Source organism: Onthophagus taurus, chromosome 7 (genome assembly GCF_036711975.1).
Source record: "Onthophagus taurus isolate NC chromosome 7, IU_Otau_3.0, whole genome shotgun sequence".
NCBI classification, from domain to species: Eukaryota; Metazoa; Arthropoda; class Insecta; order Coleoptera; family Scarabaeidae; genus Onthophagus; species Onthophagus taurus.
The window spans coordinates 35,747,243-35,769,844 of NC_091972.1; the positions used below are offsets into that span (position 1 = coordinate 35,747,243).

General features: G+C 34.1%; 1 protein-coding gene and 1 non-coding gene across 2 annotated transcripts in view; one reads left to right on the forward strand and one right to left on the reverse strand.

Moving 5' to 3' along the window:
- Positions 1-7,188: 7,188 nt before the first annotated feature.
- LOC111423876 (peptidyl-alpha-hydroxyglycine alpha-amidating lyase 2-like) overlaps positions 7,189-22,602 on the reverse strand; it is a 29,941-nt gene continuing 14,527 nt past the window's right edge. Inside the window, exons 3-6 of the mRNA XM_023057262.2 lie at positions 12,751-12,952; positions 12,496-12,687; positions 7,907-8,016; positions 7,189-7,838 (exon numbers count right to left, since the gene is read on the reverse strand). Of these exons, the coding sequence (XP_022913030.1) occupies positions 7,725-7,838; positions 7,907-8,016; positions 12,496-12,687; positions 12,751-12,952 (618 nt within the window). The 3' untranslated portion in view covers positions 7,189-7,724. The remainder of the gene's footprint in view (positions 7,839-7,906; positions 8,017-12,495; positions 12,688-12,750; positions 12,953-22,602) is intronic.
- Positions 8,081-8,154, forward strand: TRNAN-GUU (transfer RNA asparagine (anticodon GUU)). Its single transcript has one exon. It is a non-coding gene; the product is annotated as a tRNA-Asn (tRNA).

Consider the following 22,602-nt stretch of genomic DNA (forward strand, 5'->3'; position numbering starts at 1 on the left):
AACCGATAACATTTTACGAATACTGGACGACTGCTAATAAGAGGAATAGTATGTTCAAGAGCTTTGATATGGCTTAACATATCTCCCTTTAAATGAAAGATATCATTGAATTCGGAACAGATGACAAACTTGTCTTACAATTAGTTGTCTCTGTATTATGAATATTATAGTCGGTGTGCACAACAAAGCATTACATGCACACAACTACAGAACAATCGAAATATTGATTCTCGATTACCAAATAGAAGAAACCCTTCCTTCCAAATGCAATTAGACAATGCGTCTGCATATGGTCTCCAAAAAGATCTGTTCAACCACCATATCTAGGATTTTTCACCATATCAACAAATACCATATCAGGGATTTTTCATAATCCCTTTGAAAAAGCTATGATACTTACATAATTGTTATATTCAACTTCACCACAAACGCGGTACCGAAGGTGGCAGAAGACCAGTTAAACGAGATAACAGAAAAGTTATTATACAGGGTGTCACAAAAAAAAACGACCCAAGCTGTAACTCTGTTATTTACATTCCGATTTTCATGACACAGGTATCAAATGAAATGGTTTTATAAATACTGTAATTCATGCTACAAATAAATTTTTTCCTACGCCATCTTCAATTTCAAGCGATTATTAACTTTTGTTTTTCAAATTGCTGCGTATATTTTTCTTCACGTCATTGGATAGAGATTTTTTTCCTGAATCCATTGATGTACAATACATCCATTTTAAATGTAATTTTAGCAGAGAAAAGACATCCTGTATATACAGGTTGTCACATAAGAGTGCCGCAAGCTGTAACTCTGTCATTTACCTTCCGATTTTCATGAGCGAGGTATCAAATGAAAAGGTTTCATGAATACTATCATTCATGCTACAAATAAACTTTTTCCAACGCCCTCTTCAATTTCTAGCGATTATCAACTTTTGATTTTCAAATTGCTCGCTATATGTTTCTTCACGCTATTGTATATAGATTCTTTTTTTGAACCCATTAATGTACAATACATCAACATTAATTGTAATTGTAGCATAGAAAAACATTAAAATAGTTTTTCTTAAAGTCACTTGTGTTATACTGTAGTGTGCCATGGGATAAATAAAAAAACAAACTTATAAGTATCATTTACAACTGCTTCGAGCATTTAAATAGCATTTAATGACTGTTATCAGTTTTGCGTGTTATTTTTTTCCATGGCACACTGCAGTATTACAGAAGTGACTAAGACAATGTTCGGAAAATGTTTTAATTGTTTTTCTCTGCTAAAATTACAATTAATGTTAATGTATTCTACATCAATGGGTTCAGAAAAAAATCTCTATCCCATAACGTGAAGAAAAACATACCGAGCAATTTGAAAATCAAAAGTTGATAATCGCTTGAATTTGAAGATGGCGTTGGAAAAAGTTTATTTGTAGCATGAATCATAGTATTCATCAAATCATTTCATTTGATGCCTCGTTCATAAAAATCAGAAGGTAAATGACAGAGTTATAACTTGCGGCGTTCTTGTGCTACAACCTGTATATACAGGTGTCTTTTTTGTGCTAAAATTACATTCAAAATGGATGTATTGTACATCAATGGATTCAGAAAAACAATCTCTATCTAATGACGTGAAGAAAAATATATGGAGCAATTTGAAAAACAAAAGTTAATAATCGCTTAAAATTGAAGATGGCCTTGAAAAAAATTTATTTGTAGCATGAATCATAGTATTCATCAAACCATTTAATTTGATTGCTCTTTCATGAAAATCGGAATATAAATGACAGAGTTACAGCTTGGGGCGTTTTTTGTGTGACACCCTGTATAAACCTGCATGAAAGGAAAATTGTCACTACCGTTATTACATGTTACTTTTTAACCTTTGTAGTAGGCACTCGTAACAATAATTATTTTATGGACATACTAATAATAATAATAATAAGTGTGTTGAATATGCATTAAAATGTATAATATTCTCGTCAAATAAAGGTTTATCTTCATTGCTGAACTATTCGTCTATGGAGTAGAATTCCTTTTCTAAGAGCGTATTCTTGACCTGTCTCTTAAAACTCTTCATATTCAATGTTTTGAAATGGGGTGATAATTCATTTTGTGATTTTGTTGTTCTGTGATATGGAAGTTTGATGCCATCTCCTTGTCTGGTGCAGTATTGGTGAGACTCTGTAATTGTGGGTAGTGAATCCTTGTTTTTGTGTATATAGTCTAGGCACGCAAGTATATATGAGGATGGTGATGCCGGTATTTTTAGAGTTTTGTAGTTTGAAAACTTCTTGCTGTGGAAGTATGCGAAATACATATTTCGTGATTCAGCCGATGGTAAGTTTTTTACCATTACTTTCAAGCAATAAACCGAACCTTGCAGAACTCCTGTTTCGACTTTCTTCCACTCCGATATTTCATTTTTCCAGTGAAGTTGTTGTTGTCGCTGATCCAGATATGAAACTAGCATGTTAAGAACCTTATCTCTTATTCCGTATTTATTCAATTTCTTACTAAGAATGTCATGATTTACAAGATCAAAAGCCTTGCTAAGGTCACAAAAGGCGATTTGAGTATATTTTTATTCATCAAAACCTCTTATGATCACTTGTAATACATTAAGCAGTGCCGTGTTTGTGGATTTACCTGGTTGATAACCGTAAGTCGTTAATAAGTTTTCATAAGTTAGATAATTAAGTAAGCTCTTCTTTATGACAATTTCCAAAATTTTGGATATTGTAGGTAAGACAGAGATTGAATGGTAATTATTCAGGTCATTGGGATCTCCAGGTTTCTGTATTGGTATAATTTTCCCGTATTTTAGTTCTTCTGGAAAAATTCCCTCTTTGATACATTTATTGAAAATGTCTGTTAGTTGTTTAGAAACACAAGTTATTACTTCTTTTAAGAGTTTTGTTGATAATCCGTATATATCCAATGTACTCGTTTTTTCAGGTCTTTTACTATTTGTAGGAGTTCCTCTTCCTCTAAGTCCGTAATCTGATTAAGCGATGTATTAAGCGATGTACCACTGTGATTCGGTCTATGGTCCCTGCTTAACTAAAGAAAATCAAAGAAGGGTGCAGTATGTTCAGAATAGCTGCCTCAGGCTGATTTATGGCATACAAAAATATCAGAGAGTTTCACATAAATTGGCGGAGTGTGGTTGGCTGAATATGCATAATAGGATGGCTCTACATAGAGGAGTAGTTTATTTCAAAATCTTAAAAGACAAAATTCCTGTTTATTTAAGTAATAAAATAACCTACCGTACTGATGTACATAATGTCAATATTCGCAGAAAAGATTCACTTACGGTGCCACGTCACGCGTCGACTGCTTTTCGGAATTCATTTACATACGGCATCACAGTTTTTTGGAACACCCTTCCTCGCCCATTAAAAGTGTTAAACGTGTCAAAGTTTAAAATTAAATACAGACGGTATCTGTGTGAGCGACAGACAAGATTGAATTAGTTTTCCTTATTATACTCAGTTATATATATATATTTTTTTTGCGCTGTTATGGATTATTTGTTGTTATAGTACATAGGAGCCAGGGGAAGAGCAGGCCTCACTACCAAGGTGTTGCCTGACCTGGCTACCTAATTAACCTTCTCAATTTTCTTTATTATGTAAAGTGATTTATATGTAAAAGATTTTTGAGGGTTAATAAATTGCATTATTATTATTATTTGTTTGTTTCTGTTTCGATAGTAGAAATGAATTTGTATTATTCGAATTGTTGCTAGAGTCTAATTGCCTGCAGTTTACGAATGTGTCATTCAAAACGTTTATGTCTAAGTTAGAGGGCTTTTGCGATTTATTTTCACCTTTTCCGCATTCTTTCTTTACAAGCTTTCAAGCGGCTGCGATCTTATTCTCAGAACTTTCATTTTTGTCTCTTTTGTTATGATTTCAGGATAAGCTGAATTGTACCAGTGTAGGTAGTTAGCGTGGAAATATGTGTAGCTATTTTGTGCATTTGCATTTGCTATGTAAGACCAGTCACAATCTGTCAGCAAGACTTTGAATCCTTCAATATTTCTCATCGTAAAGTTGCGGCGTTTAATCATTTTGTTTTCTTTTTCCAGGTACCAAGCTAAAGGTCAGTATTTGAGGAAGTTGGTCTCCGATCTTAGCTTTGTTATAATGAACTGACATTTCGACAGATATCTATCGCACATGGCATGTGAAATGAGGATGCTTAATATGATGTATAGTCACATTTAACTAAAAGACAACTTCTTTCATTTTTTATTTATTTTCCAACTAAGTGTGTTATTGGACACATTTAAAAGCAGCTTCCCACTAGACTCACCAATCGTGATACTTACCATATCTATAGTATCTACAGAATAAGTTCTTTTGCTACGGCATGGAACTTCTTACATTTCTCGATTTTTTAAAGCTTCTTGTAAGATGCATGGTTTGGTTTTTGCGAACCATGTTATGATTCTAAATGGAAGCTTCTAAATGGTGTTTCAATTAACTAGGAAGCATACACTCCGTTGACAAAAGTTGTATACACAATTCCTATTGCAGTCTCTTTTCACCATTAATTTCTGTTGATATAAAACCAAACTCTAAATAACCATAGCATCGCATTTATGATATTTTCGTTTCATCACACTAGTGCCACTAGTTGACAGTACTTTCTTCAGCTGCATTATAACGTTTATTACTGTTCTAAAATTAGTCCCCTACCAAAACTACAAGAACAAAAAATCGCAAAAGTACCTATTCATCACTTTATATCACTGTTTCTTATTTATTGATATGAAGGGCTGCGTTTAATTTCACTAGGCTTGAATTATAAGTTAGCCATCTATATCGAGCAGATAATGTTTGTTTATATACCTCCCGCAGGATCTTCTACAATATTCTAAATTTGTCGCGAAGTGTTTAAGTACCTCGGCGTGTCTAGTGCGATCATATGACGTGATCAAACATGTGATCAATACACCGTTAACTTTAATTTTGTATAAGATCAAATTAAAAAAACACAAAAATGTAGATATTTTTGGCTTCCCGCTTTGTGTTTTGTTTAGTTATAATTAGGTTTAGTTAGTAGCGGCATGCAATGATGAATGGTACATTTGACTATAAATTCCATCATGTAGATGTAGATGAAAAGGTTACCCGCTTGTAGACTTGCATCATCTAGAAATCTGACACTTTTATTTCTTCCTTTGGCTCTGCAATCCTATGAGCGTTTTGGCCTCCCTTACTATCTCGCCCCATCCTCCTCTGTTCTCGGCAACCTCCCTCCATCGTTCAACACGATTTCCATTCAGTCAGCACTCTAGCGCACCTGCCTTGTTCGATCCTGTATAGATGTCAGCCATCGTAGGCGCTGTGCCTTTATAAAACATAGTGGCTTTTCTAAAGGCCCCCCATCATGTTATCCAGCTTGTGGTTCATCCTGATTCTCCAGCTATAGTCGTCCTCCTGGGCCGAAAATCTTACTGAGATTTCCTTTCGTTCAAACACTCTTAACGTTGTCTCTTCTTGTTACGACGCTCCAGCTCTTTAATTGTCATGTACTTCGTTTTATTCTCGTTTCTTTCTAGTTAGACTTAGAGTTGTTTCTTTTCTTTCTGGACTCTTTCAAAACATCAAATTTTGTTGTGTTCTGATTTAAACTTCTTCTTTTTTTTTCACTTTCTTTTATTTTTGGCCTTTCTGACATCCTCAAATTTCCAGCTTATACCAACTTTTTTTATCATTTAACCACAACCCAACCCAAGCAAGGAAACTGTAACCATCTAGAAATACACACTTTATCTTTTATCAAATGCGAACTTATAAAAGACAACTCTAGTTACAGTATGTAATAGTTTTTTGGATTGCTGCTAATTTCTTCACTCATCTATTATCCTTTTTGATTTTGACGCTTTCTATATTCTACATTCTTGTTTTCTTTTGTCCGGTTTTTCTAACATTTTCTAAGTTGTGACATGTTCCTAGGTTTTTTCTTTTTGGTTTCGTTCGAGCATCCTTATTTTTCATTATCTGCTGATTTAAAACTCTCTTTTCAAACGGTGACGAACTTACGCACCACTAACTGGTATATTAAGCCCGTTAATAATGTAGAAGAGAAAATGTCCAAATCTTGTTAAATTGGTTCTAAAGCAATGTTTTGTATTGGTTTTAAAATTTCAATCTTTCACGTTATCAGTAATACACACCACTAATTGCTGATGTGCTGGAAATTATGTTCAAATGGAACTAAATGTTTTTTCAACTGTCTCAGATTGAAAGTGGATATCTTTGGGATATTTTCTTTTCTGTAATATTTATGTTTGACTTTTGCACAGTATACAATTTCCTTGTCTAGTGGATATTCGTTGCTCTTTGTTTTGATTTTAAAATATACTTATAGCAAAATTTTCTAATAGCAATAAGTACTTCAACAAGAAATTTAAGGCTTCTAAATCTAAACTAAATTATATTTGCTGATTTAATTTCCATCCATTTTACTTAATATTCAAAAAAACAGAGATCAAACCTACGAGATTTATGGAGACAAAAGGATAATTTATGACACATTAAAACTATATTAAATTAGCTTTAAAATGTATCTCATTATTGTTTACATTAACCACTTTTTGAGATATGATTATTAACATTTCCTTCATTTTCAATACAATTTCCATAACTGTTAAACAAGCAGGGTTGAATCCAAATTAACATAACAACGAGATTTGAAGATGCGAAGAAATAGATAAGACTCACTTAAACTAGATTAAATTTTAGTTATAATGCATGTTGTCTCATTCTGACATCTTGGTTTGTGTTTGACATACACTTTGTTCAATTCTCATCCTTTCTATTAATATTTCAGCAAGCAGAGATGTATTAAAAAGATCAGAACTACGCATATTATGGAGACAAAGGAATAATTTACGGTACATTAACACTAAATTAAATTTGCTGTAGAATGCGTCTGACATCAAGGTTTGTATGTGACGTATGCTTTGCTTTATTCCTATTCGTTCACAGAATATTCAAACAAGCAGAGTTAAATGAAAAAGACTAAATTTTGTTTGTTGAATTAAAATGCTTTGTATTTCATTTAGTTTTTAGAGATACGTAAATGAAAATTTGTAATTTAAATTAAAGGAATTAGATAAAATAAAATTCCTATTCTATGTAGCATTCTATATTTTCGTTATTGTCTCTAAAAATCATAGTTTTACAAGTTTTAATTTTCAATTAAATATAAAGATAAATAACAATAAATAGTTTTACTAATAACATCCTATAAATAGTTAGAATAATAATACGATAATACAATCAGTAATTTTCTGATATTTGATTAATTAAAACAAAAGAAAATATTTTTCTTCTACTCACTATTCGATTTGTTCGATTCATTTTACATTGTTTAGTACCAATTAGTATAACAAATTGCAAAATACAACGTATATATTAATGTAGTGTGTAAATCACTATATTTCCTTTTACAGGCTGACTCTTTATTGGTGCCTCAAAGTTCATTTGATATTTGTTGCAAAAATAAAAAAGTCACCCTGCATTTATCACCAACAGATAAAAATTATTGTCGGTGATATCAAACTTCTAATAATTAAATTTGTTTCTATTTTTGTTGTGAATTTATCACATTGGTATTATTTAGGTTATATATTATTGGTACGGTTTAATCTTTTTAATTTTAATCAATTTAAAACAACCATTTATTTTCCTGTGTTGAAATAAAAGTCGCTTATTTTTTTGGTGGTACTAATTCGAATTTCCAAATTCGATTTGGTCCAATTTCAACCACATATAAAGCTGACCCATTTGTTGAAACGGCGAGTGCATGTGGATTTCCAAAACCCTACAACAAGAAACAACAAGAAGATTTTTTTAACGTTTCTGGCTTAAAATTAAATATGTTTTACTGACTTCCTCTGGAGCCCAATGATCAATAACAGATTCTGATTGTGGATCAATAGTTAAACCTTGAACGGGGAAAAGTTGCGAAGTTGGTCCATTTACCGCATAAACCAAGTTGCCTATAAAAAAAAAAAAGAATGAGAATAAATGTGGTAAAAAACATTAAGAAATGTGAAAAACAAGGCCTCCGTGGCGCAATTGGTTAGCGCGTTCGGCTGTTAACCGAAAGGTTGGTGGTTCGAGCCCACCCGGGGGCGTTCATTTTTGCTTTTTTCTAATTATCATATAATGTCATATTTCAACCAATCCAGACTGAATCATCTCGTCGAAAAAACCTGCAAAATATACGAACTAATACTTCAAATTCGTAAAATTGCAACACACAATAAATTTGCCACTCCCTACACAAAAACACATCAAACCTGACTCAAAAACCGAAAACAAATTTGCTCATCCATATCAATAGAATTCCAAATCACATCAACCCATAAGCAAAAGCATTGTCACAAACACACTCATAGATACATCGGATCTGGATTCATGCACAATGTGTGTCATGGATCCGTGTAAACGCAGAACATGAATATATGAACTGAAGTCAAATGCACAAACACTGCATTAGTGTAAAAAATATCAGCAGTAGGGTCACACAATCTCTAACGATTTGGCTACCAGAAATCGTCAATTTGGCATATTACTCGCTATAGTGGTTAATCAGCAACATGCACAAAATGCGGGAGACCTCACACTGGAAAATCTACTACGAAAGTATAGTACATAGTTCAACACTTTGCCCGAAGAATGCTGACGTAATTACAAATAAGGAAGAATTCAGCTCGTAGGTCACAACTGCCAGAACACCAATAAGCAAAATAGTAATCTTAACAAACCCCAACATCAATACATTGCACAACCATATCCGCGTCAATGAAATCTTGGAATGTTCTAGCGAATTTTAAAATAATTCAACAAAATCAACCTTATGGACAAAATCAACAACCCAAATTATAAACGACAATCTCATCAATATTTAATTTCAAAGTCACAATCCTATACTTCAACTCAAACAGCTCACCTCAAAATCCCCAGAAACCAACGAACTATTAAACCGACCCACAAGGTTACATTTTCCTAATCAACGGAACTAAATGTATTCCATCTGATACAGTCTCCTTTCCTGGTTACACCATCCTACATCAAAATCTTGTCTAAATTGTTAAACCCTAGAAGTTTTAAAATTCCTCTAAGAGTTTTCATTCTCGGCGATCTCAACGCTCACCACCCCTCCTTTACATTCCACATCTCCAACACGAAATCCCGCATTATCCTTGTGGAGGAGAACTACACCTACCCAAGCCCATAACACTATCGTCTTTGTCCCCATTATTTAAACCCACTATCTAATGAACGGAATGATCTCCATAATAATAGATATTATTAGACGAACTCATCTCCGATCGACCCATCCCACTAAAACTCCAAATTCCTATCCTACATTAAAACACAACCCATCAAAATCCCTGGGTATCGATCAACAAACTGAACCCTTGTCCGATAAGCTATCTACCAATTCATTCAAGTTACTCCCGTTTTCGAGTCTATACTCCACCTCAAAAATGTCTTTACCTTCATGATAGTTACCCAAACCATAAAAAAACAACACCATCGCTCTAACTCATAAAACATTCCACCTGTAAACTGCAACGTAGCCATAACTCAAACGACTAAATTGAATATTGCTGTGTAAATCGTCAAATCAAGAAGTCCTATAAAAGTCTTATAAATTCATATATCCTGCCCAGGTCAACCTTCTATCTCTCCAATATTGACAATCGCAAATCGTTTTCGTTCTAATATCAACGTTTAGCAAACCAAAATCTTCAACCAAACCCAACAATTCTTAAATGACAACAAGAACGAAATACCCCAGCTTCCATAAAAATATTCTTTTCCAAAACTTCCCCAAGAAAAGCAAAAGTGGATCTTACGACACTTCTGAAACTGCAACATTCAAACACGGATTTAACATTAAACTAAGATTAGAACTAAAACTAGAACTAACACTAGAAGCTTTCGGGTTTTGCCGTGCGTCTTTTAATAGAAGTTTTGATGTTTCGGATGCCATGTTGCAACCTTCTTCAGAACTGTCACTTCGACTGACTGTCACTTCGAACCAGTTTCTGAAGAAGGTTGCAACATGGCATCCGAAACGTCAAACCTTTTATTAAAAGACGCACGGCAAAACCCGAAAGTTTCTAGTGTAAGTTCTAGTTTTAGTTCTAATCTTAGTTTAATGCACACCGACCGTGAAAGCCTTCGTACTTATACGGATTTAACAGTTCATCAAGTTACTGTACTCCTTCCTTCCATTCGACCATCTGCAAGGTCGTAGAAAAATCATCCTCGAAAGACTCAACCATCCCAATCCATAGAACACATCGCAGTTTCCAACTATTAATTCGGTTTCCACGCAGACAACAAATCATCCGAATCATTAACGATACCATCGAACATCTCAACATACATTGCTCTCTTTTCCCTAGACTTCGAAGGGATACAATACCGTGTGGATGGCTCACCACTGCTACATCTTCCATAATAGTCCTTATACTCTCCCCACCTCATTAAATTTACACATAACTATCTTTCATTTCGAGAACTTGTAATCCAAAATACTACAAGAATCAGTAATTTCCTCATATCTAATTCCACCACCGACCTGTTTCAACTTCTTCAAATAAAAATCGCCACCTACATAATGATACATACAGAGCGTAAAGCTTTTCACTATAAACATACCTGTGATTCCTCGAAAAATATTACTCTCCTATTGAAAATATTCTGTGTCTTTAAAGATCTCGAACACCCCACTCTCACTCAAAACCAGAATAAAATACCTAGATAGCTACCTAGATACGCAATTTTTGTTCAAAACTTGACTTATTTTGTTAGTGACAGCTGTCAATTTATCAATTTGTAGTTAGGGAATGGAATTCATTACATCACCAGTGATGTAATGAAATCATTCATCACTACTTATAAAAAAAGTGACGTTACATAATGTCAGAAAGACGTAAAATTTAATTTCCACAATGGAATTAGGTAAAATCATTTCTAATTTTTGAAATAAGTAAATATTTTCCGCCGTATTTCTGTTTAACCGGACTCAATTGTATGAAATAATATGCTATACGATACACGTACGGTAAGTCTTGTAACAGTACCCGTTTAGATTTTCCAGAACGTCAATAACTATTACGTTATAAGTCAGGTAGGCGATTTGTAACAGTACGAGTGTGATATTATGGACGAGACAACGAAGAAGCCGAATCTGGAATATCTAAACTGTTACAGGACCTACCGGACGTGTATCGTATAACATATTATTTCGAGATTATGGAGATAGGTTACTATGCATTTGAGATGGTTTGGTTTATCTTAAACTTGTCCAATTTCTGGTTGACTTGCTTTGAGATTGAGCTGGCTTCGTTGATTTTGCCTTTCTTTTCTTACCTAGTTTGCTTTAGGGTTGGCTTGCTTGGAAGTGAAATTTATGATTTAGCTCTTTTATGGCTCTCAGCCAGAGTTACTCTTCTGGGAATGGACTGGCTAGCTATAAGGTTGGCTAGTTTTGGAGATGGGTTAGTTTGCGCTTAAGTTGGTTTGGCTTGTCTTAAACTTGAGCTACTTTGTGATTGAGATTTAAGTTACTTTGAAGTTGCGGTGGATTGTTTCACTTTGCATTTATTTGAAATTTCATTAACTTGTGGAAGAGTTGCTTTGTGATTTAATTTGGCTTACTTTGAAGCTGATTTACCATGTCATTAGTTATTATGGGGTTAGTTACTTTATTGTGTAGACTTGATTGAGTTGGTATGGGATTGGCTTAGTTTACTTTGGAGTTAGATTGGTTTACAATTGGGTTGGTTTGTTTTAGGGTTCGTTGTTTTGCAGTTGGGTTGGGTTGAGCAGAGTTACTTTTGGGTTACGTTGATTCAGAGCTAGGTTGACTTATTTGAATTTGGATTAGCTTGTTGAGTAGACTTGCGCTCAACTTTGATTAAATTATTTCGAAGTTGGCTTATTTAAGAGTTTGCTTTGCAGTTGTGTTAATTTATTGTTGAGTTGCATTGAGGTTGTGTTAGCTTGAAGTTAGAGTACGTTGTCGTTAAATTGTTAAGGAGTTGGGTTAGGCGTTCAAAGTATTACTTACCTTGAACGCTTTGAATAGCCTTGGTTGACTTGTTTTAGGAATGGTTTTTTTTCTTTCGGTGCTTTCAGATTGGCTTGTTTTGGAATTGCATTGAGATGCATTAGGGTGATATCTTTTGGAGCGGAGTTGGTTTGCTTTGCGTTAAAGTTACTTTAATTAGTAACAAAATTTTTATAGAGTTGGGTGAAAAACTATCTTTCTAAATCTATCTTAATATTTCTGAAGTATAATTAATATCATAAAAACTAAATTTATGGTCTAGTTGCATTAAGATGTGTGCTATACTGTTTGCCACGGATAAAATTTTATATTGGTAATTACACAAAACAAATTTTATATATCTTAGACAACATTTACAAATTGTTACCAAATAAATTATATTTACCTTTTGCTGCTACCCCAAAAACTCGTCCCATATCGGGCTGTTGAATTGTAAGAGGTTGCACACTTTTGTCATCAATTCCATATAATCCAGCGCTGGGACATGTAACCCTCATATTTTCTCTATCCGCAACGCAAAGGCGATCTATCGATTCAATTAGGGCCAAAGCATGTGGTACCAAAAACGGTAAAAATTCTAAAAAGACAAAATTAAACTCTATAAACTATATCTTACAAAATGTTAAATTCGAATTTTTACCCGGAGGATTTGGTATTTCTCTCAATAAAACACCGGCAGCGTTATATTTTAAAATTCTTGAGTTACAGTAACCGTCTGCAATGAATATTTCACCAGAAGATGCTACAGCTATTGATGTAGGTTTACATAAATGATGTTTATCTCCTCCTGGGGTGAATCGTTGACCGAAAATTAAACTGGGACTATTTTCACCAGCTCTAAACTAAACAAATTAAAATAAAATAGATGTAACTAAAAATACACAACTGCAAAGTTGGTTACATAGGCGTACATTATCTTAATAAAAGTGATTTTATCTTTTTAATCTTATCAGTAATAAATTAGAATTACACAGATGATAATTTTAAACTAAATTTTTAATAATTTTGTAGTAATTTTTTTGTTGGGAGTAATGTAATTAATAAATTATTAATTAAAAAGACTTTCAATTACTTATTGATTATTAAATAGACTGTTGAGTTTATAAAGACTGTTTAGCACAAATGTGATTGTAGTGGTCCGATCGAGCCTGGTTCAGCATTTACAAGGTCCAGCCATTTTACAAAAGGTTTATTTCAAATGTACTACCGTACAAAATCACCATGGCTTGGACTGTGGCCACTATTTTTGCAACTTTAATTACTTAATTTTATTTTTAGCTTAAGTATACAGTGAAGATCGGCTATAACGAGCATCGTGGGTTTTCCACACCATCACAATTTATGCAGGATTTTACCTCATCCGCTCGTTATAGGCGGTACAAAACATGTAAAATTAGTTCGTTATAACCGATTCTCGTTATAACCGAGATTTTTAACGTTGTGAGGATAGGACTTTTGATGGTACCTGGGTAGGCTCGTTATACGGGTGAGTTTTTTCCATGTTTAGTATGAAGATCTCGAGAACTAGCGGAGATAGAGAAACGATTAAATAGGGAAAGAATTGCAGTTTCATGAACTCAATTTAATGAGCTTTTCTTTCGGAGGAAATGCATGGTTAACTAGATATCTCAAAAAAAGCATTTTTTTTGTTATATCGTTATATATGTCGTAGGCAAATTACAAAATCCGGCTTATTACAATAAGCGCCGTCATTTTGCAATGTGCCTGGCAAATTGGAAAATTATCTCACATTTTTTAATCGGCCTAAAATTTCTTAGGCTTATTATAATAAGCGCACATACAGTTAAGCTAATTAGAAAGTGAGCACCAGTTTCATCAAAAAGCCTGGTGGTTTCTAGTCTTATTGCAATAAACCTAGGCTAATATAAGTTCACTAAAATTATACCGAGAAAATTACCTGACCTTAAAGTATTTTTGAAGTATTTGAACTAATTATAGGTTATTTTATGCAAGAAAGTTGAAAAACGACAATTTTTGATGAACAAGTTTTTATTGATAAACATTTATCACATATTAACTAAACAGATCACTCAGATCAATGTTAAAATAGAACATATAATACAATAATAATATAAAGAAAATTAAATTAACAAAAACTTTTTTAAACTTGTGTTTTATTAATTAACACTAATTTTATTTTCACTTATTTCCACATGGTAAACTCTTATGGCATTTTGATGAACACATTTGCTTTGCTTTCCTGCACACGCACTTTTTTGTTTGGCATTGGGTTTTTGACATTGTATGTACACTTACAGGTATTATAGCCTTGACCTCCAAACATTGACTCATTTGCTACAGCTTGACGAACAGATATATATTCTTCGGGGATATCTTCAACAAATTGTGCGCCAGAAATTTGGAAGTCACTTCTAGAAAACCATGTTTTGATAATTCCACTCTTTGTTCCTATCTGATAAACATCATTATTAATTTTAAGAATTTTTCCAATTAAATTTGGTGCGTCTAAAGGGCCACGGTCGACTTTCGGCATATTTAATAGAACAAAATTTCCAACTGTGACCGATTTTAGGTTCTTCCCGGTATTTTCAATCATTTTTTCTGCCGCTCGTTTTTGACCTTCGTGTGCTTTTTGACGTTGTGAAGATATATTTTCTTGTCTATTACAAATATCGCATTGATACTCCATATCATTTTCATCGGAGATTGAGCAATCGTTTTGGAAACAAGTTTTATGAATCTTCATGGAACATGAAGAGCATGAAACAAAAGGTGTTTCATTCAAATATCCCGAACAAATAAAACACAACTCTTGTTGAACATTAGAGAATTGGTTTTCATCTTGATTTTTTCCAACTTTTCCCTTATATTCGTCATTTCTTAACTTTTCCAAATCTTCTTCACTAAAAACTTTTTCAAGAATTGCCTGTGGAATGTTAGTTTAATTTAGTCCTATCTTTGGTTCCGTTCCAAAAAGGGCTGTATATGGACTGCGCCCTATGATCCTGTGCTTTGACGAGTTTTTTTGCCGCTGAACGAAGCGGCATCCTATCACCCAATCTGTACTCTTATTGTCATCCATCCACGAACGTAACATATTTTCAACATCCTGGTTGCAGCGCTCTACGCTTCCCTGTGATTGCGGATGTCGAGGTCTTCCATGTACTAGTTTACAATCAGCCCACATACCAGAAAATTCTTTAACCACATCAGCTGTAAATTCATTTTTGAAGTCATTTGTAGAATGTGCGGTGCGCCGAAATCCAAAAATATCTTCAGCAGTTCCATTGCAACTTCAGCAGCACGCTTTGTTGTTAAAGGTCGCAGAAGACAAAATTTAGTTGCATGATCTTGATAATTCATTAACCATTTATATCCTCGACATGGAGTTGATTGAAAGTCGATCAAATCAACTTGACTGCGAAGGTTAAAATCTTTTGTTGTGATTGGTCTTACCACAATATTACGTTGTTTTTGAGATTTCTTCGTATTACACATTTTACAAAGCGATACAAACATTCAACTGCTGGTCTGAGAATGTAAAATTTATTTTTTAATTCAAACAGCATTTTATCTCTTCCTCCATGTCCAGTGGCACGGTGACATTGAAGAAGTCTGTCAAAGTATTCTTCAACCGGAATCATTACTACTACAGGATCCTCATTACTTCTTCTTTTTTTGATTAAAACTCTTGTTTCGCCAATCTCTATTGTGTCGTATTTTCTGGTTAATCCATATTGTCTACTAGTCTTCTTTTTTTCAGGGTTATTTGCATCCAAAATTTCTCGAATTGCTTCTTCCACAGTTGCTTTTGTCCAAGGCTTCTTTACAACATTTTCACTCTTATTGCAGTATTCTTTCATTTGCGCATTAAAGTTTATTCTCATGTTATTTTCGTCCTGGAAATCAGTTCCATCAGTTTGGATATTGTCGTCCATACTGCAAGCACCTATGTTAACATAAGTACGACTTTAAATTTAATATGTAGTTATTTGTAGAAAGTTAATCGACTAAAGCAGTGTCTAGCCGAATTTTCATCTACAATTATTGCAGACATCATTAGGGCTATAAGGAGGGAAAACATTAAAAACTATTGTAAATTTAAATTATAAAACCTTTATAATTTAACCGCACGAACTTTTTTGGTTACCTAATATATTAGTAAATCATAGGAAACAGTTGTGTAACGGTTAAAACCAATAAAATACGGCGTTTTGTTTCAATAAACTAGTGTACTATACCTAACAACTGTGTTTGAAATGAACAGCTAGACACCCCTTTAATCGATAAACTTTCTACATTTCTACCTACGTTTCACGCTCTTCTACTTTTGTTTACCTTATTAGTTGTTTGTCCTTGACTGCACTGCAACAATAGTTAAACTAACCTATAAGAAAACCAAGAACAATATGCGATGCTACCGCGGCGCACACGTTTCAACAAGTATAATGCGTTAATCACAACAACCCCACCCTAGCTTATTCTTAATACGCCGTCGACTGTAAGAGTAGTGTAAAAAGGCCGATTCTGGACAGGAAGTGATCCTGATCCTCCCTCGCGCATGCGCAGTGAAGCGGATATGACGTCAGCGCATGCGCAGTACGTGGTGTAATGTTGGTTGCCTACCTCGTGGGGCGCCACCTAGCGGTAGATAGCGGAACTAACCACCTAGCGGTGGGTGGTGGAACTAACGCCATGTTGGTTGGTTGCCTACTTCATGGGACGCCACCTAGCGGTGGGTGGTGGAACTAACGTCATGTTGGTTGCCTACTTCATGGGACGCCACCTAGCGGTGGGTGGTGGAACTAAGGTGGGTGGTGGAACTAACGCCATGTTGGTTGGTTGCCTACTTCATGGGACGCCACCTAGCGGTGGGTGGTGGAACTAACGTCATGTTGGTTGCCTACTTCATGGGACGCCACCTAGCGGTGGGTGGTGGAACTAAGGTGGGTGGTGGAACTAACGCCATGTTGGTTGCCTACTTCATGGGACGCCACCTAGCGGTGGGTGGTGGAACTAACGTCATGTTGGTTGCCTACTTCATGGGACGCCACCTAGCGGTGGATGGTGGAACTTAGCGGTTTAGAGTTCCTTAGGGCGCGGTAAGGGGGTTGGGTGATAGATGGCGCGCGTAAATTTAAAATTGGTGTCACCTAGCGGTGGAACGTTGAGTGATAAATGGCGCGCGTCTGGGCGTTCTAAATCAAAATCCCATAAGATTTAACATAGGGGAGTCCGAAATCACATTTTATCCCTACCACTACCTCCTTTTGAGGTTCTGACCACGCCCACATTTTAAAGTCCCAAGAACCCTCTTTTTCCGGAAAATTTGAATGCTGCTATCTAACACCACGATGACGTCATCGTCGATACATGAGGACACAAAGCTTGGTGTTGCCTGATGGGCGGTAGACGAACGAAATATACATAATACTTACTTGTTATAGGAATTGAACTGATAGCTGCAAGGAGAAATCTAGAAACTTTAAAGTCAATAAACCACCGAAACCTTTCCAGTTTATTGCAGTTGAACAGAACAAAAAATAAAAAAACAAAAATAAATATTAATTTATTAATTAAAACATAAATTTAATAATACAATTAGATTAATAAACCTCCGCGATACGTTTTGGTAAAAATACGAATAAACCATCCTACAAATCAACAACTGATCGCCATGTAGATGATGTAATCCGCTTCACAGATGTAAATCACATATAATTTATTCACTTCTAATTCAGATATGTTCTTCTTCGGAGCAAATTGATACTGCTCTATAACTGATTTAAACGTGACATACTAGCTTGAGTTGCTTTATAACGTGAGCGAGCGGTGTGAGCAGTAGTAGAAGGTAACAACTGACTTCTATATGAAAATTTTAACCGTTTATACCATCGGGAACAACCTTGAAAAATGTTAGAATGTGTGTTGCACAACAACAACAATAACTTAAACGTTTATACGTAATTAGACGAATATAAAGTTGTTATACAATGCAAATAATATATTATGCATTTTATTTTCTCGAATCTTCGCCGCACCTTGATTTATTGACAGTGTATGCAAATAGAAATGCAAATGAAAATAGAAATTTAAAATGCAATAAAATAAAGTTGACTATAATACAATGTATGACGTGTTTTAACTGGAATAAATATGAAATCGGTTCGATTTAAGGAAGAGATTGAGATTTATGAAGTAGAGTGTGATGATGTACATAAAAGAGCAAGAAGTGGACGGGAATGGTTAGAGGCGGTAATTGATAGACAACGATTTCAAAGACGTATTAAAGAAATTGAACGAATTGTTGATAAAATATTGCGTGAAAAATTGTTAAAAATGAATGAATAAATAAAACTTAATAAAATATATATTGTTTTAATTACTTTAGTTTTAGTATACAGTTGTATAAAGTAGTATTAAAATACATGTAGCTTTAAAATTTTTATTGAGCGATAAATGACGCGCATAAATCTATGGGCGTTCTAAATCAAAATCCCATAAGATTTAACGTAGGGGGGTCCAAAAGTACTTTTTATCCCCACCACTACCTCCTTCTGACCACGTACACATTTTAAATTCATCTGATGAGCGATAGATAGCGTGCGTATAGCTATAGGCGTTCTGGACCAAACTCCCATAAGATTTAATATAGGGGGGTCCGAAATCAAATTTTATCCCCACCACTACCTCCTTCTGGCCACGCCCACATTTTAAATTCAACCAATCGGAGCGCAGCATTCTCCAAGAACCCTCTTTTTGGCGGGAAATTTGAATGAGGCTATCTAGATCGACGGGCCTTATCACGATGACGTCATCGTCGATACATGCGGACACAAAGCGTTGAGCGATAAATGACGCGCGCTAGGTGTTGCCTGATGGGCGATAGATGGCGCGCGTAAATTTAAAATTCATGTGACGCCATCTGGTGATGGTGGTAAAAGAGAATAAAGATACAATTATTTTGATAGTATTAAAATGCATATTTTTTAACAAAAATAAATATTAATTTATTGATTAAAACATAAATTTAATAATACAATAGGAATATTTCTAATAATAATTCAGGCAACTTAAATACAAGTAACTTTATTTTGTTTACATAAAAATTTTTTAAAATTAAAACATTGTTCTGTGAACATACCGCTGGACAACAGCCGACGTGAAACCAACATTGATTGGAGGTTGAATTTAATTTAGTTTCATCCTCTTCCGCAAATTCTAACGCAATATCTGTTATTATTGAATTATTATTATGGTTACGTGTTTCCAAAAACTGCTTCTTTTGATTTCCCTTAACAAATATTTGATCGTAGGAGGAAATTAAACCATCAATTACATTTAGACCTTCCGATTGATTTATCCACCCATCGTTATATATCAACCTATGATGGTTGCGTTCTAAATATCTTACTGACCTCTGATCTTCAACGTTTAATCGTTGGAATGGTACGCTCGGCTTTAGGTGTAAATGTATAATGTAGCCGGTGGCGGTAATATCCAGAAGAGTAAATTCTTTAACTTCGAATTTAGAGTTGACGTAAAACCCTTGAACGTCTACAACCGCACATCTGAACTTCATATTGTAATAAATGTAATTTATAACTATAGATACCTCCCCACTCAAAGGTTTTTGTAAAATTATTAAAGAATGTACGTAATGATTATAAATAACTTCTGAGTATTTCGAATTCCAAAGTTATTTATGTTTCAGTAAAATTATGCAGGTATGTGTTATGTTACATTATACTTGCATATAAGTTACTTTAAATATATCTACAATATTTCGAGCGCTGTGTGGGAATTTTATTGGATCCAGTACATCTAATTTACTAAAACGTTATGTCGATGAGATAGAGTTGTTTACAAACTGATCTATATTTGATTAATCATACCAGTTAAAGGAACATATTTGAAAACACGATCGTGTAAGATTAAACAGTAGAGGGAAGTAGCATTAGGTATCTCTTCACTCGTTTCAAATTCAATGCGAATATCAACGGTTCCAACATTTAAAATATCATTTTGCCGTGAACAATCAATTACAATAATCGGTGTATGTGCTAAAAATGTATCTCTGTTAAACATTGGTTCTGCAAGTTCTCGATCGTAATAGGTCTTTGCGAAATTACAATACATTTCATATAAAACTGCAATTTGACCTGTCTTAAAATTTAAATTTAAAGCTTCATAGGGATATTTCTCACTATTTAAAAACACTTTCATATCTGTTAAATTACAGTGGTCAAATTGTGATGCAGAACGTAACGGATTATCTTTTCTATTGATTTGAAACCCTAATATAAAGTATCTGGGCTTTTCTAATTGAGTAGATGTTTTAATTGTCCATGTGTGTTGTCTATTTTTTGGTAATGATGGGTATTCATGTAAATCAAATGATCTAAATCCCATGTCCAATTCAATTCCTTGTTCAATGTACTCTAAAAGTTTTAAACGTTCAACATCGGCTACAGAAACATGAGGAACTTTCCATACTATTTTATTAATAGTAATCGCCACATTAGGTAAAAGACTTTCGATAACATTCTTGTCTGAATTACTGCGTACTAAAACTAATTCTTGACGGAGATTTATCAAAATTTTATTATAATCTTCTGCGAACCCAAGAAAATATTTCAAGGGAACACAAAAATTAAAATCTCCTGTATTTTCATTTACTTTAACATTTGGATATTCGAAACCTGCGTTAGAGGCATGATAGTATTCCGATCTTGTTAATGAGCAAAGATTTTTTAATGTGCTAGCTATTCCTGGATTTCTTACTCTGTCAATTACGTTCCCTCCACATTCAAATCGTACTTCACTAAACATATGAGCGATCGGATTTGCTGACAATTTTGAATCTTTATCAACGGTTCCGTCATCTTTCAATAGTTTCCCTTGTACGTAAATAAAAGATTGACTTGGTAACGTGTAAACGTCCTGTTGTTGAATTGCAATACGAATTTCATCGCTATTGTTAAAAGAATTTGATGAGTATGGTAAATGATTATGATACTGAATCCGTACGAGTGAATTATCAAATTGTACTTTATCAGAGACGTTTAAGATACTCATATTGTTATTATTTTATTAATTGTAAACCTAATGATTCAAGAAATTGTTTGTTTTGAGGTGTTAACTGTTTCACAGTGTGAAGAGAACTAAAAGTATTGGTTTGATTTTGTGGGTTTATATTACCTTTTACCTTAAGAACCATTATTACTAGAGAGCTTTAAATGTAGTCTTATCTTGATGACTTCTCCTCTGAAATTGACCAACAATCCGTTTTGATCAACTATTTTAAGGGTAATATTATTAATTATTTGTGTATTCAGAGGCATATATATTAAATTGTGGGGAGTTTCTGATATTTTATAACCTTTAGGTACTGTAGGGAAAAATGAGTAGATAGTGTGCGCAGGTATGTCGTTGTGATAAGCTCCATGTGTTATGCTACATAGTACTTGTATAGAATTTACTTTAAATATATCTACAATATTGCGAGCTCTATGCGGGGATTTTATTGGATCCAGTACATCTGATTTATTAAATCCTAATATTGTTGAGATGGAGTTGTTTACATTAAAATCAATAGTTTTGTTACATGTGATCACTGCTTGTAGAGTATCCTCATTTGCTTGTAGGCTAAAGTTCACACCTTTAATATTCTTTTCTTTAAGTTGTTTATTAATGGCATTCGACATGTGTGTTAATTCATAAGATCCTGTTGGTAGTGCTATCAATTCATTATCAATTTTTAAGCAATTATTTGTTTCGTCAATATTTGGAATTGAGTTGTATCCATCAAAGCTTACAAGTGCCAGTTCATATTGATAATTAGGATTCAGTTCTATTGCAGGGTGATAATTTGCTGTTAGAACAGACGTTTTTCCTACTAAATCAAACGTCCACATCCTTCGATTGTTGAAACTATAATGCGTCTGATGATAAGAAATTTAAACATAAATGACCACAATTACTTGTGTTATAGGTTTGATATTGATGGTGATTATATTTAATAATTACATTATTTCCTGCACTCTTGAAATAATTGACAATTTCTTTACTTGGTTTTAAATTACCAAAACTATCGAAATAAGTAATTATATTTCCCTTTTTAATATAGGCTGTCCAATGAGTACCAGGTCCTTTCACACTATCCAAGTTAATAATACCTCTTTCATTATTATTAATACGCACAGGTAATTTATCTTGCATGAATATCCCTCTAAACTCTGGTATCCCTAATATTTTCACATAACGCATCAAGTCAACGTTTGTTAGCGCTTTCTGCTGTTGTATGGTTTTTCTTGGCGTGTCTTTAAAAAAACACCTAATCCTTTTTTATATGGTTTTAAATACAGACCTTTACCTAAAGCTATTGATTCCATAGTTTGATTATGTCTTTGACTTTCCTTGAGTGCCGCTTGTGCTTGCTTCGTTTTATTGACAGCACTTATAACGGAAGCAGTGCCACCTGCCAATGTTACCTCTTACAATCGAAGAG